Genomic DNA, 23,866 nt, shown 5'->3' with positions numbered 1-23,866 from the left:
TACCTCTCTCCCTATGTAGTGCTTGACCAACATTTCATCCTAGTCAATCTCTCATATCGAAACATATAATAGAGTGAAGAATAAGCTCATTTACTTATTAATTTATAAAAGGGCCAGTCGAGACCTATTACCCAACAAAAAATTCAACATGTCCATATGTAAACATAAGAAATTAATGTTGACAAGCAATTCCAATATTCATAAATATCCCAACAAAAAGTAAGCTAAGGTTAGGCAAGGTTGACATTATAAACTAATCCAAAACCTTTTGCATCATAAATGATATTTAGTTAATTGAGGATCTAGAGTTGACACAAAAATTTCCTCGAGAAGATTCAAAGTGAGAAGCACAACTATATTGCCTATAAAAGAGCAAATGCCCCTTCTTTCTGGAATTTTTGTTAACAGTTTTCTATCCCCTTTGTCTAAACATACAATGGGCATAAAGAGGGCACATATGCCCTTTACTCTCATTTTAGAAACTTCCCACTTATAATTGTTCAGAAACTGTCCATTAATTGTAAATAGTGAAAATCAACATAGACGCCCCACCAACTTGGGGCATTCCAATTGGAGAAAGGGTCCACCACACTTCAATATTGGAGACAATAAAACTCGTACAAGTATGTGATATATGATTTTGGAAATGGTCAAGAAGAGCCCACCCATGCAGAACTTGAGATGGTTAGATAATATAATTTGTGGCTCTAGTTCCCAATTCCCCAAATACCTTGTCACACCATCATCATCATCATCAACCAAGCCTTGTCCCAACTATATGGAGTTGGTTTAGTGTGTCACTGTTAAAGAAAAGACAAATTGGGATACATGACCCAAAAACTATGACAAATGTTTTAATGTTAGCTAGCAACCTAACACAACCTTTATCTATGATTGGGACTGGTGGTGTAAAACAAGTTCACACAAGTGGAGTTTCACACTTGAAGAGTTAAGTTCACACAAGGCTTGCCATATGTGAACATGTAACACTTGCACTATAGGATCTCAAGCTTTGATTAGAAATGTCCAGCCTAGGTATGATAAGTAGTTCTAAAACAAAGAAATTCCCTTTTGTTGTGCTTGGTATAGATAGGATCAATAGTCAAGCTACCAAAGGCCATACTTTTATCCAGCTATAATATTCAAATGAGCAAAACTGTGAGGAATCTAGGAATCCCAATTAATGCTTCATTTAGTTGGTTCTAGTATGAAATCAATAAACAACTGCATTGAGCATGGCAAAGTAGTGATATTTAGGACAAAAAGAAGCTTCTAGCAGGAAAGCCTCTCTAAAAAGTTCTACTAAGAACAAAGGTGTCAAATAGATTGGTATGAAGTGTTCATTGACCAATGTTGTTCGAGTCATTGCTAAACTGGCCCTGAGAGACACGTGGCCACCCAACCATCGCCCAACCACGTCAGCCTAGCACGGCCACATTGGCATAGCTCGGCCAAGCTATGCTATTATTGTGGCCCCCCATCTTATCCTTTCAGCCACGTTAACTACACGTCACACGGATGAGCACAACTACTGATAAAGAGGAGTAAGGAAGACAACTCCGCTAGGGAATGAGATTCTATCCCAAATACCTCGGCAGCTAACCTCATCCCGATAACCCTAGAAGCCCAATCTGACTAGGACACGAATCTTCGGCTATAAAAAGGTACTCCATGCTCAAGGTAAGTGACCCCAACTTCTAACACCTGTGCTGGTCCGCCGTACTTGCTACTTAGCTCGGACCAGCATTCTTATAGCTCGGCCCGACCACCTACCACCCCCTACTGACTTGAGCATTGGAGTACTTACCTAGGGATAACTCCTCGGGCCTCTGACATCTCCTCTCTTGATCGCAGGTCTTGAAGCACAGCCTCGTCCTTGTAGCTCGGCCCCACCCTACCAGCAAGGACTATCTGTTTGTTCTCCTTAGTTCGTGCACCACCTCGAATTGTGCAGCATCAAATGCATTGGTTATTAACAAAAAATTAGATTAACCCAACATATATATAGTTGTCATTGTTGGGTGATAGCTAAGCAACTGTCTCTTAGTAGTTTCTTAGGTGATTATCTTTCATATGAAAATAAAGAGTGAATTTAGTTTCTTTTCCACATCTCTTAGACTACAAAACATTAATTGTTATCAATAACACAAAACAATAAGATACATGAAGGCAAAAGGCATCAAAATAGATCACAAGGAAGCGTTTGGGGAGAGGAGATGCCCAATTTCAAAATATCATTATTGATGTCTAATACTTGATCATTGTGATCAGTGCCTTGGTGTAGGTACAAGATTATACTATGTTCTAACAATTATTTCGTAAAGCAATAACTCCCATTCTCATTTACCTAGCTACATATTGACCAATTCTCTAAAAAAATAAAGGTGTAAGGCAAGTCACTAGGATCATCTTATGCATGAGGCATAAGCCTCATCATATCTCATTCTCTCATGAAAAAAAAATAAAAGATAACTAAATTGAGAAAAAAAAAGGTATAAAAACAATGAATAAATGGACATATATAGGCTTGGGGCCCGACAACTTGACACCTATCTCTTGTTTCAAGAACGAGGGCTTGCCATGAATGTGTTCCAACTTCCAACTAAAACTATAGCTGTATGATAAATCAAGGATCAAAAGAACTGAGCAAAAAAGTTTAGGTGAAAATAGTAGCCTTTACACTATAGAAGGGTACAAGTTTAAGAGCCTCTCAAATTGATTCAGATAATGGTCATTACATGACAATAAAGAATGGTTTGAAAACATAATAATGTCATAAAATAACATTACTTACAATGACAAAGAGTTCCTAGTATGCAACTTCTATCATTGCATCCTACTGTTAAATTTTGCATATAAGATGAAATGGTTATTTATTTGTTCCAGTTCATGAGTCTTCATTACAACATCCCTGTAAAATGCAGGGAGCTAGGGAAGCAAAACCATCTCAGCTTTCATAAGACATAAGGGGTGATAAAACAAGGCAGTACACTTTTAACAAATTTTCTTTCCATAGGTAACATAGGATTAAATTAATGATCTTACAGTTATAGGCAAGGCATCGAGGTGAAGCTAGGCAATAGTAGGGTGCCCTATCACCAAGTCACCTAGGCAACGGTTGGGTTGCTCAATTGTGATTAGACGTGTTCACGGGCTGAGCTTCAGGGCTGACTTTACACTGTGTCAAGCTCGAGCTTCAGGTAGGTCCATTCAAATTTTGGCAAAAGCCAAGCCCAAGCCTGACTTATTAACAGGTACAATTGCAACTTGGGTGACCAGGGTTCAAATCTTGGAAATAGCCTATTTATATGTGTATGGATAAGGATATGTATATCTGTCCCTCCCCAGACCCTGCATTGGGGGGAGCCTCATGCACTGGACTGCCCTTTTAAATAAATAACATAAATCCTAGGACAATCCCTCAAGTTCCATAGAAAGCAACAACCATCTTTCACCATTAATTGTTTGTAATCTTCATAAAAAATGTATAAACTTCATTCAAAACATTGAAAAGCAACATATTCATGAAAAGAAAAGAAAGAAAAGAAATTTCAAAAAATAGAGGGGCCAAACCTCTTTTGTTTCCATTTCATTCCTTAGCTCCTATTTCCATTCCTTTTTGTTGCTTAATGGTTATGGTGTTAGAATATGTGTAATTTTTCTGAATTTCTAATGTTTCTACCATCCATCATGTCATTTTCTAGATCTATTCATAGCATTGTTTCTTATAAGCCTAAGATTTGAATTTACTTTTGTTTAACAACCAGTTGGTTATTGGTTTGGTCCATTTATTAGTTTCTGTTTTGCCCTTTGGTTTATTGATCATTGGTAGTCATGTTATGCCACAGGGACATTAACAATCAAGGGATTTTATGTGTTTGATGTTGGTGGTGTTATTGTTGATGTATCTCATCTAGGGGTGTTAATGTATTCGAAAATCAGATTTTGAATTCAAGATTCGACATAATCGAATCGGATTTAGATAATTCGAATATCTAATCGGTTGAATTCGGATATGACCTGATTTGATTCAATAAATATCCGAATTCAAACGATTATTTAAATATTATTTATAATATATAAAATATTTAAATGTCTAATATAATTTATATAAATAATTATTAAAATATATGAATAATTTATATATTTATATATTTTATATAAATAAAATATTTATTTTATATTTATTAATCACCTAAAATAATTAATTAATCGAATTCAAATCAAATCAAATATTTGAATATTTAATTTTATTTAAATTCAAATATTGCTTGATCCAATTCGAATTCGATCCGTTTACACCCCTAATCTCATCCACTTTGGATGCCTCTCTTCTTAGTGTCTCTATTGAATTTGTTGATCACATATAACAAGATTCTTTTTTGTTTTTTTGAAAGAGCTTTGAAAGAATTTCCTCTGCCATGGAAGGAAGGCCCCTAGGCCACTTAGCTGTAATATTGTCTAGGCCATTCAAAGTATATGGATTATGGAATATGACAAACCCGATAGCTCCACACTTCTGACGAGTCACGACTTCTCTACTCTCCAGGAGATTATCTGCAATAGGGAAGAACATTGAAGGTAGTTAAGTTGAACTGCTATCATAGCAGTGCTATGTAGTAGATGAGAGAACAACGTGAAAAATGCAAGGCATTTAGATTAAAGCAGGTTTTGTAAAACTTGCTCATCCAATAGGGTGAAGATGACAAAAAGGAGTAAGCGCTGGGTCGTCTTCTTCTCCATGACATATTCCAGCCAATTGGGTGAAGAAGATGATAAAAAGAGTTCTATCTATTTTTATCTCTATTTCTATGCACCTTTCAAATACATGCATTTAAACTTTCATCAATATACTAAAATATTAATGTTTAAGTTAAAACTTAAATATTGAAATAAGATGAATAAAAAATATCTAAAATACTAATAAGATAAAATATAGATAAGTACAAATACAATAATAAAAGTAAAGTAATAGAATCTAATAATTAATTAAAAAAATTATTACAATTATAAATAATATTTTAATTTTGTAATTATAAACTCTCTCCCTCTCTCTGACATTTTGGACCCCATACATCATTATTTGTATTGATGCTGAAATTTGGTAAACACTAGAGGTGGGTCGAGAAAATATAAAATTTTAATTACCAATTTGAGTAAATCTTGATTGATCGATTTGGTTTGCCGAATCTGCTATATAAACTTTAGAAAATGTCTTGAAAATAATTATTAGAAACACTATTAATTAACATGCTTTTGTTAAAACATTACTTTTCACTATTAATTCAATTTTATATAAAATATTTTTTTTCTGTTATATTTTCAAAAGTTGACAATTTTAGCAAAACTTATTTTATTAGTTAAAATTGATACAAATTAATAAAAAAATATATTTTTTAATTTAATTTAATAAAAAAAACAACTCTCCCTCTTTCTAATTTCTTCAAAATTTTTTTTTGATTTATTAGAAAATACATAACCCAAGAGTAATGCTAAAATGGATAGTGTTCAACTTGGCCCAATTAACACCCGTGCATCACATAGGGCTTGATTAATATGTGTCTGTATTTATTTGAGTGGGGCTTGGATCAGGTTCAAGTTACCTAAGCTCAACCCAAGTATGTACTTTTTTGTGTTTTTGATAATTAGGTCAAACTCAGGTTGAGCCCGCTCAAATTGCAGCCCTAATGTCACATTCATCTCCTTTCATATGATATTCATTGTTAGAAGTTAACTTTTATATAAAATAGCTTCAAAGACAATATCATACATACAATATTGCATCTAAGGAGAGGAAAGATGACATTTATCATTAAAGGGCATATTGGCAATAATAAAATCTAAAGGTAGCATCCAATTATTTGGAAGATAAATATCTCTAACAAAAAGGCATGAAAGTTATGATGGAGTGCCGACTGCCAACCTGATGCAACCCTCTTCCTTTATCCAGGCTTAGGACCAGCAGTGTAACACAAGCTCACACTAACAGAGGATTAGTCTAGGAAAGATAATAACCACAGTAGAGACAATACTTGGCAGGCAGCAGAAGCAATAAAACTCGCTCTTTCTTGTGTAAGCGTGGCTACATATGTTCATTCTTTGTATGATACATACCCATGAAGGGTCTGGGAAAAAAATGTCTGAAACAATATTGTACACAAGTCAGCTTATTAAATAGACCAATATCCTTCTTAGAGTGGGCATTCGCGGTTCAACCGTTCAAAAGCAATTTACACACTGAGATTTGAGAGAGGAATTCAAGAAGGCTAACGTTCAGAGTTGAGACAAAATTAGGGTCCCATCAAGATGTCGACTCAATACTACTGTATAGTATATGCTCCTCCTCTATTGCCATTTTATCTCCAATAACTGAAACCCAGGTCTCTGCAATTCTTACTAGTTTTCCATCCAAAATCTCAACTAGAGTGAGGGCTCGCACTGTGCCGGTGGACACAGGTGCATATGTTGAGGTTTCCTCTTTCATAAAGCTTCTCACCCTTGGCACAATGGCTCCATTGAGGTAAATAGTGTTGTCAGCACCCACCACGAGCATCTTCCTAAGACCATTTCCATATGCAAGCTCTTTATGCATGTGACCAAACACAACCAAAGGGATAGAGAATTGGGTGGTTTCTTTCAGGAGGGACATAGCTCTAGCGAGATCTGTCACCATAAGACACAAACGTTAAATTGTAAACACAAGAATCAAATATGAACCGAGAGAAAGTATTTACCAGGATCACCATGATCACCACCACCGAACACCCAGTCTTTCCCACAGATATCATTGATATCGGATCCCAGCCCTGCACACAGCGTAAAGGTCCTAGTATTTAAAGGGGGAGAAGGTACTCTATCATCATGCAACAAATATCGTATATTAAAATTGAATTAGAAATGATGGTTTTATATACCTATGGGTCCATTGTGTGCAAGAAATACAATGGAATGACCCTCTGGTGTCCCTAAGGCAGCTTTATAGATCTTCTTTGCACTCCCATCCATGTCATCAACTCCATATCTAACAGAATGTTTCAAATTGATAATATTCAATTATATTATAAGGGAAGGGGGGGGGTGTTCAGTAAACATCTCTAACAGTCTTGCAAAGCTTTGACCTAACAACAATATGGGATCAGCTACACAAATCATGCTCCACCATCCCACTCTGTTCAGTGCCATACCAATACCTTTTTTTTTATCAATAAAAGGAGATTTTGTTAAAATCAAGTTGAGGTATTACAAATAATGGGGAAGATTTCCCCATCCCACAGACTGATATATAATTTATAATGTTGCCCAAAACATTTAGTGCCATCCCAACACTTTTGCTCTATATAAAATTGCTAGCCTTACAAACATTTTCCAAATATTTTACCCTGATCAAAATCAATATTTTAGTAGTTATCAAACAAGAAAAGATGATTTTGATTTCTGACTCCATGTTAGGAATGAAAAGAAATCAGTCACTGTGAAGAGTGAACAAGGCATCATAAACAAGGTGATGCATGGAAAAGTCATAATAAGAACAATCTAACCTCAAGGAGCACCTGAGAACCTCCCTCGATCTCAATCCTCTGGAACCCAAACAGAAACTCAACCTTGGGGGCCTGATGATATTTCAATTCTGTTAAAAGTCTATTCTCCAAGAGGTCCAAGGCAAACCAAAAATGATCAACCCACCAATGACAACTAAAAGCTTTAATGATTCCCAACTGCCTTGTGTTCCTTAGTCCTAAATGAACTACCATCTAAACTGAGCTTACCATATGCTCCACCCACATATGAAGGGCTCAAGTTTGCCAATGGAACATCCACCAAAGTTTGATGTACCCCATCTCTGTGACCTCCAACCATTGGATACCAGCTGTCCTCACGTGAATGGCTAGTCAATGATTGCAATCCTGTTAAAATAGCATCCACTCAGACTCCTTTGAAGTCATCCTTACTAAGCATTCAATGTACCATCCATACTTTAGCTGGACCAATGAGAATGTTAGCATCCTGGCTCTTGACCTAAACACCCTCTTGTTTCTTTTCTCCAATACACTCCAGAAAATGGGAACTCTGTTTCTCCTTTAGAGAAAATTTCCATGTTTGGCTGGTGGGGAAAGAAAGTGAGGCCCAAACAAGTATATTGTTTCATTTTAGGGGAGTCCATAATGCACCAAAGGGGGGAAAGAAAGTTTTCCAAAATGATTGTGGTGAAAGACCAATGAAAGGATAGGTGGTTGGCATTCTCATCTTAATGCACAAGTTAGGAGATAAATACCACAGCCTTCCCATTAATGTTGGTATCTCATCAATGTTGATAATCTTAAGCATGGATTCCCAACAACAGACTAACTTTTGGTGGATCTGTGACCTAACCAAACAACTTTAATTGAGACCAGGGTGGTGATAAGAAATGTTAAGAAGAGAAAGAGAATGTTCCCTGTGAATCAGCAGTTTCAACCCGTTTATCTCTTCCTAGTTCCTACTTGTTGAAGGACAGCATCCCTAAAAACCTAAAGTAGGGAAAAGACTTACTTTCAAAGTCTCCAAGTCCCCTCTTATAACAGCAACCCCATGAAAGACAATGGTGAAAAGAAAACTTGTGAGAATATGAATCTACTTTTATGAAGGGAGATGGTGTAAAGTCTAGGAAAGAGGAGTTTCTCCTCACCATAGAACTTCCCAGAACCTTACACTTGAACCCATTACAGTCATACCTGATTTCTTGTCAAACCAAGTGTGGAACAAGCCAACATAAATAACTTAAAACAATTTAATCTAATAAAGAACAAAGTAAATGCAAGTAAGCCAAAAAAATATAAGTACAAATAAAATTACAAAATGGGGATCATGAATCTTAAGCTAAAAATAAAATAAAACAAAAATCAAGGAGCTTGCTTAATACATCTGACTAACCTTGCTGACAAAAGCCTTTTCCGAAACAAACTTTCACCTCCACAAGAAAATGGGCGTCCACCAACAACACTCATCTTTAACATAGGAAAGTCCAAACGACTATAACCTACATGCTCTTCACCAAGACTGAACAGGAACAAAAATCATGTATTTTGTAAAATTCCATACAACTCTAAAAGGTCATGCTCAGAAATCAAGACAAAAAATCCCTCTCTCTATTATTTTTTTTTTTCATATGGAGAAAGCAATATTGTGCCTATTTCTGAATGTGCATTTAAATTAGCCATATGAATGAATGACAACATGGGATTATACCAGATAAAAACATTAATACATCTCGAAGTTAAGCTAAGGTCCTCCGTCCTACTCACATGGGAACCTTGTCTGATTAATTAGGTTGCAGTTTCCAACAACTTACCTAACTAACCAGACAGTGGAAAGAGAAATGCTATGGCACTGCCAATTGTCAACTATCACGTAACAACAAGCAACATTATAGCAATTAAAAGTTTAAAACAAGAGATAAAGAGCACTAAACATTAAGTATGGCATGGTTGTGGAAATTCTCCAGACTCAGAATCTTTACACGACATTGGTGATACTCACCATTCCAGCTGAAGTTGGACATGATCTTTCCCCCTAATATTCAAACGAAAAAAAATAATAAGAATAAGAAATATACATGAAGAACCAGAACTTGGTGAAATCTACATAGCATATATAAATCAAATATTGTGAAAATCATCAAATTATTATGCAGAAAAGGTAACAGAATCAAAATTTTCTATTTCTCTTTTTTAATTCATAATAAAAAAAAGGAGTAAATTACAAACTCCCCCTCCCCCTACTTAGGGTCATGTGACACTTAACCCCTTAAACAGTTTTTGCACATATCTTGGACATTTGTGTAATAATAGGTGATCCTCTTCCCTAGGATTCTGTTAATGGAATAGATTGTATATCCCCATGTGCATATCACTTGCTTTTTTAGACATTTCTAATATCATAACAACTTTGCCCTTCTCATACTCCTGTTTGTATCGGATATAGGAAATATAATCACATTGCTCTCTTATAATATTAATATAAAATCAACTATTTTATTTTGTTCTTTCTGTTTTTCTTTCTCCTATTTTTTACCAGATATCACTATGTCTAAGATGATGTACATCCAGCCTTTAATGTATACTAATCAATGTTTTGAAATGTGGAGGCATAACACAAGGCATTTCACTACCTGGAGGCATGAGGTGTAGTTTAGATTAAGAGAAGGGGATGGGGAGGAATAAGGAAATGGAAAAAGAAGAGGAAAGAGGATCTCATTTTTTTCTTTTTTCTTATGAAAGATATCTTGTATTAAGAAGAATGAAGAACATGCATAACACTAGCTGAAAGGGAGAGTCTTGTCGAAGCCAAGGCAAGTGAGCAGCCATGGGGGTCTGGGGGCGAAGCCCCTGGCCCAAACTTTCTTTCCTCCCCTCCCCTTCCCTTTCCTTCTCTTTCTTTTCTCTCTTTCTCTCTCTCTTTCCTCCTTCCCTTTCCTTTCCTTTCCTTTTTTTTTTTTTTCTTTCTTCCTTTTTTTGTATGATGTGTGCACCTATGGACTTGAGGTCTATGCCTAAGAGGCATCAGTGCCTCTGGAATATGCCTCAAGGCATTTTTGGGGCACCTCATGTGGAGGTGCACCTCCAGGTGTACACCACCCATGCCTTTAAAACACTGATACCAATCAAGGGAATCCAGGTAGTGAACCAAAAGATATAATCATGTATCAGGACCCAAAATGGTGTACCAAGATCCAATTGTTGATTAGAGCATCTGGAAGGTCTACCAATATTTATTTATCTAAGCAGTATACTAACTTCACAAAATCTAACTGGCTCAATGTGATGTATCGGGAATTTCACTTTCATAATGATGTGGTAACCATAAAGATTTATTTTTTGATCAATGGGCCAGTTGGCCATGGGTGTTTCAAGATCTAACGTCCAAGATGAAGACTGCAATCACAATATTGAACAGACCAAGTTGATGACTGCAATAAACAAGATCTATGTTCAACACAATGACTACAGTGAACACATTCCAACTTTCCAAGTGGCATGCTAAATCCTATTCAATTATCATTCTCATCTATGTTACCCAGATACGACAAGGACACAGCTGGATATGGCATCGGATGTGAAATTTATACCAGAAATTTAAGTTTCTGACATGAAGTGACACCTTTATACAGGTATCTAGGTATTATAGGTTCTCACATGCTAAGATCCAACAATTGACCAGGTCTTTTAAGTCATTGTCAAGTATCAAACTCCAACCATCTAGTCCATCCAAAGAGATGACCTAAGAACCAATAGACGACAAGTTTTTTTATTTGCACCCAAGTTAAATCAGCAAGTTTGTCTATGAGGACTATGAAATGGTATTATTAATATCTTCATTATGTTTTCACTTTTTCTCTGGTGCTACAGCTAGAGGTTCTGGAAAGTGGAAATCCTGCTAGAAAAAGGATCCCACCTATACACATGCAATGTACCCCCACTCACCATCCATGAAAACTCCTATCAACAGATACCATGCTATGCCAATTCTTCATTGTCACCGTTAATGTCCATATTATGCCATTTTAACTGGGTTCCATTTTTCTATCACTGTTACTCTCACCATTTCCTATGTCTCTACTACTGCTTAAACAACTTGCTTTTATGTCCCATGTCACTCACCTTCTCAAATCACCATATTAGCATCTCCTCCGCCATCTAGTCTACTCACCTCCATTATTCCCACCTTTTGTTCTCCCCTACCAATCCTACCTTACCTTGTCCAAGGTAGTCAAATGAGAAAAAAAGTTGTTCGGGGGGAGGAAGGGGGCTAAGTGTCATATGAGGATTTTCTTTTAACTTTTTACATTACCCTGAATTTTTTTTAGTTATCCGGATAGACAGATACATGATACATGAGTGGAAATAGGTCTGGCAGTTGGGTTGTTTATTAAAGACGTCTAATCCAGGAATCTACAACATGGCAAGATGGTTTGGGCCTCAAAAGGATAGGGAAGACTTCAGCCTATAGCCCCTTGGTATGTGGCCAAAATAACCATTTCCTTTAGGGAACTTATTAAACTAAAAATGTTGGAAATTTGGACAGACTAAATTACCCAGAAAAAACTCAAACCAAAGGTGGGGTACAGGGCTGATGTGACTGGGGAACCATGTGATTTGTCCAGAGGGTCATGAATCCACTTCTCAGTTGAGATTGTTGTGTGTGTTTTAAATTATTAACATCCAAGGATTAGAAGGTAACCTTTCAAAATCTCTCCATAGAAGCAACAACTCCAAATAACAAAATTTGTACCATAGGAAGTCTGCAAATGACCATTTTTCTCAAGATAAATGAAGTAAAAGGTTGAACAGTGAAAAGGGTATGGAAGCTTACTTTTTGGAAAACTGTTGGGTATTCCAAGAATCATGATTTCCCAAAATAACTGCTTTTGCAATCTTAAGATCTGCAATACTTCTTACAAGTTCAACATTCTCATTACCGAAGTCACCTGCAAGTCCTCTTTTTGTCAATAACAAAATGAATGCATGAAGAATCCCACCTATTATAATGGACAAAAGATACGTGCAGTTTAAGGGCTGGTTAAATTTTCTCAAAAAAAAAATAATGGACAAAAGACAACTCGGGAAGATACAAAAGCTATAAATTCAAAAGATAGAACTGAACCAAATGACAGTCCTCATGGTATATCAGGTTGATAAATGGCATGCAGTGGATGACACCTGCCTGTAAATAGTACCAAATCTGGCTGCATTCCATAAAAAACCATGTCAGATCAGTAACATGTGCGGTTAAAAGTAAAGAAGCTAAAGAATCAACCCTAGTGAGTGAGTGAGAGAAAGGGAGGGGGACATGATAAGGAAATAGACTATGAAGTATTAATCACCATTGGTGCAATTGAGCAACTGCAAAATCAAATTGTAGAATGAAAAAACATCATCTTGTAGATTAGATTACATTCAGTTCTACTTGACTTGAGTCCAATTAACTTGGATACAACTTTTGGTATTAGCCATTTCGCATCATGCACCATTGTTCTCACTGCTATAAAATGACTTACCATTTTCCCAACTCACCATGTGAACTACACATTTCACAAGTTCATCCTTTTTTTTAAGATGATCAATTATTACAATTTTTTATGCATTGCCACCACAACAATGACTGCCTTCTTAGACAAATAATTAGAGACATAAATTACTTTAACCATGAATTGAGGATAAAGGTCCACCTAATAGAGCCATAAAGAATGACCAAGAAAAATAAATGCCACAATTTGGTTTAATTGTCTGTCACTCTGTCTAAAATGACATGCTCCAGTTAAAAGCAATATATGTTTTAGACACATTACTTGGGTAGCATCTTGCTTATTTTTTGCATAGTGGCACCATGTGACATTACATTGCATTATTTTTCCAGGGTAAAACTTCTCCGAACTATTTTGATACAATTTTCTTTTTTTTTTCTGGTAACTGCAAATTTCAATCATATTGTTCCAATTACAATTTGTTATGGGCCCGGGAATAGGATCGCGTCACGGGTCGGTCCACGGGGAAAAGCTCCTGTTTTCCCTTGTTCCTCCCCTTCCTAGCTGAACCTATCTCGGCATCCTAGAGGGTGATTTGTCCAAGAGATCACCGAACTCTCCTTTACTCTCTTTCTTGACTGGAAATTTGATATCTTCATTCAATAATGGGGTCTCCTTAAATAGGAGATTACAAGAGTCCTAATCAAAGGGAGTCTCCTTGTTGAATAGGGAGACTTCCAGTTCTATCTTGCTAAGGATAAGATAAGCTAATCCTAATTTGATAAGCTACTAACAAGATAAGATAAGAGCAATAAGATAAGAACAAGCAAGATGATCTAATCTAATCTAGATAAGGCTGCTGTTGCCGAACTGGGTAGGATGGGAATCAGTGAATCACTGCTGCTGCTGGCGGTGGGTCAGGTGCTTGTTGCTGCCGGTGGCGACGGTACGACTTCCCGAGGAATGTGTCCATAACACAATTTGATTGTTACATACCTTCCTTTGTATAATTGTTTGCTTGTGGTGTCTTGTGATGTTGTTACAATGCTAAAATATTGCACTTCTTAATGCATTTAAGTTCATTTTTATTTTAATTTTGTTTCTTTCTTGGTTGTGCAATATAATCTTGTTTTTCTCCTTCAATACTCAAAAGGGTGGTGATGGCATCCTCCTTAGGATGATAACACTGATTCAATTCCATAAGCTGAAAATCATGAGATTAGCACTCATAATTTAGGGACCTGACATAATGTATTCAGGCTTCATTGTAGGAATACCCCTTCGCAGATATTGAAGATTCTAAACACACGTTTTTAGTTCTTTAGAAGGGCCTAGATTCCTAAAATAGCATCTGTGATGTCTTGTATCAACTCCCTGATTGAGAAAATCCAAACAGGCAATCTTAGACTTCAAAGGACAACCTCAACTGTCCTCTTATTTAGGACATGTTGACGACCTTATTCAAGACCCATGAAATGTATACCACAGTTCAACTTAAGGTTAAAGATTAGAAATTCAATCTATACAAGCAATCATTATCACAACTGGCAAACTTCTAAAAATAATAGTCTTTTCACAGAAACAGCTCAACGGAAGAAATCTATAAAAAGAAAAGCTCAAACTATTAGGGAAATTAAGTAGAGAAACGAATAAGGAGAAAGATACCTGCAAAAACTGAAGTGCTCTTTCATCTTCTTGTAGGTTCCAATCATTATGCTATAACAACCAAAAGTTAATTTCAATAACAAAACTGTGAGGTATCCATCAAATGATTCTCAAGAACCAAATTTGGCATCCGAATGAATACCAATTAAATCATAAAGTGTAGATGAACCCTAGAAAGTGGTTCTGAAGCTAATCCATTTCTAGCAATTGAGCTTCATGATAAGACAGATAGGGTTTCGAAGAGAATTTCCAATAAGATTGAGAGAGTGTGTGTACTTGTATGTACTTACAACATCTCCAACCACTGCGATTCGAACTGAGTTCGGCATGCTTACACGGTTTCGTTGCTTCGAAGAGGAAGAAGTGAAGAGAGAAGCGAAGAAACAACTGGTAGTTGACGCGTGCATTCTCACCCATGTGCGCAGCATAACCCTCTCCCGCGCTTAACTCAACGAGAATCGTTATTCAAGTTCAGGTGATTAGCTTCGTTAGATTTGTTAACTCTTTATTAAATAGATTCTAATCTGACGCCATTAATCAAGCCATATCAGCCTTAGGTGTCTTTCTTGAAAAAAAAAAACGGGTCATTTACTAAATGATCACATGGTCACTAAACCATGGTCCATGGGACGGGCGTGGGCCAAAGGTTCTTTTCAAAAGAATCCAATCAACCCATAACACTTTTTTGAATAGAAAATAAAACCGGTCGAATACATTACCCAAAAAAAACTGATACCAATGTTTTAAAAAACGAAATCGAAATCGTTTTCGCCATCAGTTTTTGGGTTAATAGTTTGATTGTTTGATCCGAATAATTGGTCTATTTTAATAAAATAAATTAAAAAATTAAAAATTAAAAATTAAAACAGCCAAAAATTATTGAACGGTTAAACAGATTGACAGTTCGATCACCCAAGTCAATGGGTTATTGTCTGAGTTAATAGTTTTTAGCTATAAATTAGGATTAGGATAAAACGGAACTAATTGCCTGAACAATTTTTAGGCTGAACAGTCTAAATGAACGGTGATTCAAAAACCATAACCGATGTGAATAAAGTGATCGTTCACGTTTTATCAAAACATTTTTATTTTTATTTTTTATTTTTCAACTAAGGTCAAAACCATCATTTGTCATCAACAAAATCAATTATACCACCCTTTGGGCTGATGGGTTGAGACAATGAGTAATTCGGGTGATACGTTTTGAAGTTTGGATACTAAATTGAGACAATCCTTAAATTATAAGATAATAATATGGAAATTTTTTAAATTTTAAATGCGAATATGACTTGGGTTGTGTTTCGTTCCATAGGCATTTATTGAAAAATGCCACCACATCAGCACCACATAGGTATTGACGTTTATTGCATATGAAGCAAAATGAAACAACTATTTGGTTTACCGCTTATCAAATAAATGGTAGAAAATTGCAACACTTTGATTTTTGTGCATGTGGCATTTGTGGAAACATCAAATTCTTGTTTCCCCTAATGCCTCAATATTTCTTGAAACTAAATGCTAATGTGACACACTTTAATGAGTATTAATCTGAGGTAGAGAGTAAACATGTTTAAAAGTGAAGTCAAACCAAACAACAAAAACAGGAAACATAAAAACATAAATAAACGTTTAAAGTGAAAAAGTATAAATAAACGGCCTATCCATAAACGCCCATAAAACCAAACACATACTTGTTTATTACACATGTAACACAACACACAATTCCATATAATCTAAACTAATACATTTAACTTGTTTAACTCTACACTAATTAACCTAATTAAAAAGCCCAAATAACATGCATACCTACATAAATAAGAAATATAATTCAAATATCAAATTGAAATATATTAACAAATGTTACCTAGTAGGCTAATACTATTGCATAAATTACATTCACACTTTTTCAAGCATAAATATTTCATTGGGCATCAAATTACAAATTAAAAATTGAAACAAATAACAACAATGTATGAAATGTTAAATGAGTATGTACGTACATATATTTAAACATATGTATTATATATATATATATAAATCAATAGATGTATTATTAATAATTTAGTTCACGGTTTGGTCTAATTTTTAAAATTTAGAAAACCAGAACAAACCAGAAATTTACAATCTAAGGAATTCTTAAAACCAAACTGTGAACTAATGAATGCCTCTAGCAACAATGATCTACATTGTTTGTCAATGCTGGTGCCACTTGAAGCTACTATACGTTTCCCATGCAGCTCATCTGTCCAATGAAATTACTTTATCAAGAAACTGTGGGTCTGGCATGATAGATAAGAGTTAGTCAGTTTAGCCAAGAGACATGCCTAATAACCACGTAAAGCAATTCTAAGACGTGGTAGAGCTGTGCCTTGGAGGACATAGGCAAGTCATTCTTGGCTACCAAACAGACTCTTAGCTTCATGTAAGACCACCTTCCTTTCAATCTGTCATCCATGAGTGGTCTGTGAATGCTCAGGCTCTTTATTCCCACATCACTTGTATCCAAGAAAAGTAGGTCTGGCATGAGAACAAGAGTTTGTCAAGTTAGCCAAGGAACTTGCCTATGAACCATGTAAAGGGGTTCTCATTACACTTGAGAGACCCCCTTCCAAGGACATAGGCAAGTCATCCTTGGCTACCAAACAAACTCTTGCATTCATGCAAAACCTCTCTTCATCTCATTAAGTCCTCTGCCATTCCACGGGATCGATGCAAATACTTTGGATCCTCAGCTTCTATTTGAAGGCCAAGAAATTAAAGTTGGTCTAGCATGAGATATGAATCGGTCAAATTAGCCAAAGGGCTTGCCTATGAACCGTGTCAATTGTTTCAAGGACAGCAAGGAGCTCAGATCTGCTACCCATAAAGACACTACCCACATGTACCCATAAGACATTACAATCGATGTTCCCGTTGTATAGCAGTAGGCTTGGGAGGACATAGGCAAGTCATCCTTGGCTATTAAACCGACTCTGATCTTCAGTACCCTTCTTCTCAATGCGTCTTCTATCCTCCAATGAGATGCCAATACTTGGTCCATGGGTCCCTATTTATAGCAAATGAGGAGTGGAGATTAGATTCCAATTGCAACAAAAATTAGCACTCAAAAGTTTTTTCCCGTGCAACATTCCTTCATCTAGTGTCTATAATGGAATATATTCTTCTTATTTGCAAGGCCATGTGACATGTACTAGTGGGGTGTCAATGGAGCGGGCAATCGGGCCGGGTATTTGACATTTTCCTATCCTATAGGGGACCGGTTTACTATAACACACTGATCCAACTATTAAAGTCATGAAGATTTTTAAATTCTGCTAATATAGATTTCAGGTGTTTTTTCTCCATTATTTTCTTATTTATCAATAATTTTATTTTATTCTTCCTTAATTTCACGCCCCAAAACTACCCTGCCTACTTTAAGTATATTCTAGGGGCAGAGCTGGTTAAAATTTTGTGAGAGGCCAAAATGAGTGCAAATCGGGTTGCCCGAACTGAAAAGTTGCAATTGCATCGGGCTTGGATTTGTTTGTGCTTGGGCCCATTCAAAATTTGACAAAAAACTCAACCTAACCCAATACAAGTTGCACCCTCCATTTGTCCAAATTTAAAATTTAATATGATTAGAATGATCCGAATTTGATAATGGGATTGAATATAATACCACTTCAATCATCCAATAAGAGTCAAATATTAACTAGTGTAAAGGGTACAAAATGTAAGGATAAAGATATAAGTTAATATTATAAAATTAAATTTAATTTATATGAACTAATTTTCATGCATTAGTTTGAATACTATTTTAAAATCATTAAAGGAGCTCAGAGATCTGCTACTCTCAAAATGCTACTTATACCCATCCATACATGACCCTAGTACATTGGTAATATCTATATTAAATTCATGGAGAGATGTGCTTAATGTGCAGTTGGATTCCTATGGTTGGAGAGTGTGTGAATGTAGGTAACCGTTAGTGGGTAGTGTGATAGTGTCCATTGTCCTGATTGGACTCTCATTAAAAGGTCGTACTATATATGTTGAAGTACAGTTTCCCATAGTCTATTAGTAACCCTCCTATAAATGCATCCTATTCATGGATTTGGCATCCATCCATAGTCAAAATTCATCCCACTTGTACGATGGGACTAAGAATTCTGAGGTGGGCTGAACAGTCATTCTCCCAATTGTTTTTGTCATTTTATTCGTGATGTAGGCTATCAAAGCCATTTCTAGATTTTTTTTTAATGTTCATTATATTTTAGCAAGTCAATATCCAAGTATGACATGAATCCAATGGAAAAGATTCACATCAACTCTGATTCCTAATGGATCAAATTTGGAGCTAAATAAATCCAATTAGAATCAAGTTATATTGCAGTATTAGGCTGAGTTTAGGAGTATAGAGTGCAAAACCTCATATTTTGTATGTATTTATGCTGCACATATTTGTATTTACTCTTTCTAAACTGATCCTTAGTTAAAGCCCAATCAATACCAAATCCGGCCTATTGTTATCCCCAGCAAGTGTTGCTATCTTCTCAGCATAGGTGAGTCTAAATGAACAAGATTAGTGTCAATCGACCAATTTTGGATTGGATCCAATCCGGTCCAAACTTTAACAAATTGGATTTGGACGATCTATTATAATTATTAGATTGGGCCAATCCAAAATAAATTGGTCCATATTCTTATTGGTTTGAATTGGACTTAAACCAAAATTCCAATAATATGATCATGAGGCCAAATCCTTGTTCAATTTGAAGCCGACAAAAAATCACTTTTATGAAAGTACTTTTACAAGAACAATTTTACAAAAGCACTTTTATAAGAATAGTTTTATGAAAAGTACTTTTATGAAAGCAAACACTTTTACAAAAGTAGTTTTGTAAAAACACTTTTATGAAAGCACTTTAATAAAAACACTTTTGTAAAAGTACTTTTACACGAAATCACTTATATGGAAGTACTTTTATAAAAGTGTTTTTACAAAAACACTTTTATAAAAGTATTTTTACGAAAGCACTTTTATGGAAGTGCTTTTATAAAAACACTTTTATGAAAGCACTTTTATGGAAATACTTTTATAAAAGCACTTTATGTAAGAACTCTTACGAAATCATTTTTACTAAAACACTTCTACGAAAATGATTTTGTAAAAATACTTTTATAAAAATACTTTTATAAAAGTATTTTTACAAAAATACTTTTACAAAAATGCTTTTTTAATGCCAAAAGGATATATTTTTATAATTTTTAGATTTTCTTCATTTTAATATATTTTTATAATTTTTATATGTTATATTTTTTATATAATTTTTAATATTTCTTTCGATTTCGGTTGGATCCAATTCAATCCATTTACATTTTAATAAATTTGATTGGATTTGGACTGAATTGGGTCGAATCTATTAGTAAGAAAACTTACATTGGAATGGATCTGTTTGGACCAAATACAGGCCAAATTGATTCTTCTAAACAACATAGCGTTTTGATATATAAAAAGAAAGCTGGGTCACATTTCTTTTTATAGAATTGACGTGGCACCTCCACACTGGCTTTGCAACTTGCAGTATTCTATTTGGACCTTTAGCTCTTTCAAGAGCCATGACTTTGTTCATTTCTTGATGTACATTTTCTCGTCACCCTTGATAGGATCTTATGAAAAGGCGCGTGAAACATGGTGAGAGCATGCCATCCAGACGGCGCATCAAGAACATGAACCTCTTTCCATAAATAAAAATATAGAATATAAATATGATAAAGAGTACATTTTAAATCAAGGTTTTAAAAATGGATCGAGAAACGGAACCAGTGGTTCAACCATTTGGATCAAATTTGGTCTGTAATAAATTAATTTTTGAGAAATAAACCCCCTGTAATACATGTATTAGATTCATATTCCAATTTATAATTTTTGTTCCTGTTGTTCTATTAAAATTGATTTTTAAAACTTAAAAGCCTATATTAACACATTAATTATATTAGGAGAGAGAGAGAGAGAGAGAGAGAGTCATTGATTGATCAAAAACCTGTAAATTAACTGCTGCCCAGGTTGAACAGTTGAACAGTTTAACCACCCAAATCAGTGAATTTTTTTACAAAATCAACATAAAATTTTTTGTAAAAAGTGGTCCAACCCACAATCAGACCCACAATTATGATCAATTTCCAAATCCATCTGATGGTCCAGTCCGAATTTTAAAACAGAAGTAGAAATATCTTCCCATAAACTTAACATACAAGTAGAAAGATATTTATGATGTATAGTTGGATGTTGTATGCTCACAATTTATTCACGCACTTTTGCTTTCAACGGATGGATAAAAGCTTTAAACAGATCCAGGCTCCCCATCTTCATGTTTGAATTATAACCCGACTCAGAAAAGAAGATGCCAAAAATTTCAAGCAACATCACTTTATGACCGAATCTAATCGTTATTCTTGGTGGAAAACCCTAGAGAGATGATATGGTCTCTTGCCTGCCTTTTCTCTACATCTTCTCACTTTTATTCTGTGCACAACCATCACCAATATCATTTAATATGTCCAAGTCAATGCATGCTTTTTATCATTTAATATTTCATTCTCTTGATGCATTGAACTTGCAGTTTTCAAACCATGAATAGAATTAATTTCACTTTCAAGATAATATACGAAGCTTCTTCACCATAAAAGGCACCAAAATGAGATCAAATTTAATTTTCACATATCTAGCTTCATATGCTTTGATTTTGATCCTCTCTACGTGGAATAAAAGAAAGGTGACCTTTTTAACTACAAGAATAAGTAGTGCTCTCTATACATGTTTGTATAAATAGAATTTTCAGCCCCAACTTGTTATGACCTCTTTTTAATACTATTAAACAATTGATGAGTGCGTGGGGAATATTGATTAAGAAAGCAATACACCATTTGATGGATTTATGGGCGCCTAATTACATGTTCTTTGAACCAGAGATCATTGGCTAGTTTATCGATCTTGTAGGATGTAAAGAGGAGTTAGGATCTCTTGTCCACATAAACTCTGCCCATGTTTATCTATTTATATATAGAAAATTTCTCATTCTCTGAATAGTATTATGTAAGGGGAGATGTTCTCAATTCATAAGAATAATATGTTGTAAATAAACCTAAACAGGATTTTCATTAATTAGACAATTTGGACTACCTGTCAGACTGTAGAAAGTTGTGTGAGCTCGTTGGTCTAGAGGAAAAAATTCAGCGATTTTAGCGTTGAATGTTTCTGAACTGATTGGTCTCTAATGTTCCTGTTTTTTCTTTTTCAATGTTCCTGGGGTTGAGGAATTTTTTTTTCTTTATTTAATTAATTTGGTTTTGGGCCTTTGTTTGGTGGGTTGTTGGGTGTTTTATTAAGGTGGGCCCTTAGTGGTTTCTTCTATTGCTTTTTATTTATACCATGGTATGCTGTTTAGCATATATAATTCACGGGGGATTTGATAGATAAAGCTCTTATCTAACATGTCTTTATGACAACATAGATTTTCCCTAGACTTATATACCTTTCTTAGAACAAGCAGCTGGGCTTCATACACATGAACTGAGAGCTGGTAATCTCGTTTATCTTGGGTGGTGTGACTTACATTGGGCAGGGAAGCATGTTCAATGATAGCATTAAGGGGTATTCTTTTTTTGGATTTTGAGAAGAATAAAATTGGTCAATGGGGTTTTGATTCCCATTGACCAAAAGACGTATATCCTTTTTTCATATTTATTAGTAATTAAGCACGTGTAATATTTGCACATGAAAATTTTAAATTACAAAACAATTATTATTATTTGGGTTCTTTAACAAAATAATAATAGAGTTTCATGAATTTACAAATTTCAATATGTTTTGAAATTATATTACGAAAATAATGAGCGGGGCAAGAAAATCATTTTCTTGGACCAAATTGCCCCTTTTATAAATCTGCAAATTAAATTGAAAAGAAAAGCAGAAGTTACTGTTGGGGTAAGCCTTCTTCTCTTCTCATCTCTACTCATCTCCCCCCCCCCCCCCCTTCCTTCGCCTTCCCCTATCTCCACCCACCGCTATTACTCAAGCCAATAGCCAACAATGATGCTTCGGTCTGTCACTATTGCCACTGTAATGGCTGGAAACCCAAACTTATCCACCATCAATATCTCTCTCTCTCCACCATCCAAACCAGTCCCCTCATCGCCCCACTCTATCTCTCATCGTCGCTGCAATTCGAATCAATAGTGACGCTAGAAACCGACCCCATTAGTTATTCTCTCTAGCTTGTTTTCCACTAGTCCCCTGTGATTTTTATTTTATTTTTAATTTCCCACCTTTTCCTCTATCCTATGATAGCATAGTCGCCCATTCATTATCAACACCTCCCTGTACTCCAACTTCCTCATTTTTGCTTGCCCCTACAACCCAGATTAACAAAAATGATAGAATTTTTTTCTCTCCCCAGTAACTCGATTATTTACCATCAAGAGCTGAGTATAATGTGTTCTTGTCACTATTGGTGTCGTTTAGAGGAGGGACATGAGATTCAGGAATTTGGTGGAGTCAAGACGCTAGTTCAAGATTCTAATGGTGGTTTTGCTATAGCGAGAATGAGGGGGAGAAGGGGCAACCATCGGACTGATTCAATGGTCACCATGCTTGACGGTGCCAGAAGAAGAAATATAATGAGAGAAAGGAAGAGAGAAAAATCAGAATTGGGGAGGTAATTTGGTCCATAAAAGTTAACTTTTTGCCGTTCACTATTTTTGTAATTTGTTTGTAAACGTATCTGATTTTGTTGATTCAACCAACTTCTATATTTTTGTAAAAAGCCCTTATTATTATTATTATTATTATTATTATTATTATTATTATTATTATTATTATTATTAAATTTTGTATTCCATTTTTAATATAAATAAAAATAATTTTTATTTAATATGATGAATATACAACATTAGAAATGTTCCCAAATGTTTTTTATAAAATTTTGTACTTTTTCATTATTTGTGTTCTATCTTTTTTAAATATTTATTATTCAATTATGACATCATGAGTTTCTTTGAAAAGTTGAATAATTGATCCACCACCTAGATAATAAAATAGCTTTGCTTTTTTATCAATTTTAAATTACACATTTTATCTATATTATATAAATAATTACTTATCACACTTGATTTTTGTTTGACATAATTAATATATAAATTTTTATATATTCTTTTGAT

The 23,866-nt window shown here is 35.0% G+C and overlaps 1 protein-coding gene across 3 annotated transcripts; it reads right to left on the bottom strand.

The window, feature by feature from the left end:
* Window positions 1-6,032: 6,032 nt before the first annotated feature.
* LOC148869639 (Calcineurin-like metallo-phosphoesterase superfamily protein) lies at window positions 6,033-15,101 on the bottom strand. 3 transcript variants are annotated; one of them, XM_088971723.1, is made up of 9 exons: window positions 14,942-15,101; window positions 14,666-14,716; window positions 12,700-12,721; window positions 12,349-12,463; window positions 9,517-9,549; window positions 8,911-9,036; window positions 6,915-7,021; window positions 6,735-6,806; window positions 6,033-6,663 (listed from the first exon to the last, which is right to left on the bottom strand). In XM_088971723.1, exons 1-9 carry the CDS (start codon window positions 15,080-15,082, stop codon window positions 6,302-6,304), a joined length of 1,029 nt encoding a protein of 342 aa, XP_088827849.1. In that variant the 5' UTR covers window positions 15,083-15,101; the 3' UTR covers window positions 6,033-6,301. The 3 variants fall into 3 exon arrangements, with proteins under 3 accessions (XP_088827849.1, XP_088827851.1, XP_088827850.1); XM_088971725.1 differs by having other exon boundaries at window positions 15,001-15,087; XM_088971724.1 differs by having other exon boundaries at window positions 14,956-15,042.
* Window positions 15,102-23,866: the final 8,765 nt, after the last annotated feature.

This window comes from Nelumbo lutea, chromosome 2 (genome assembly GCF_056320005.1).
Source record: "Nelumbo lutea isolate HS-2025 chromosome 2, American lotus-T2T, whole genome shotgun sequence".
In the NCBI taxonomy this organism is placed as follows: domain Eukaryota; kingdom Viridiplantae; phylum Streptophyta; class Magnoliopsida; order Proteales; family Nelumbonaceae; genus Nelumbo; species Nelumbo lutea.
Note: the sequence above shows the minus strand (reverse complement) of the source record. Positions and strands in the feature narration are given on the sequence as shown.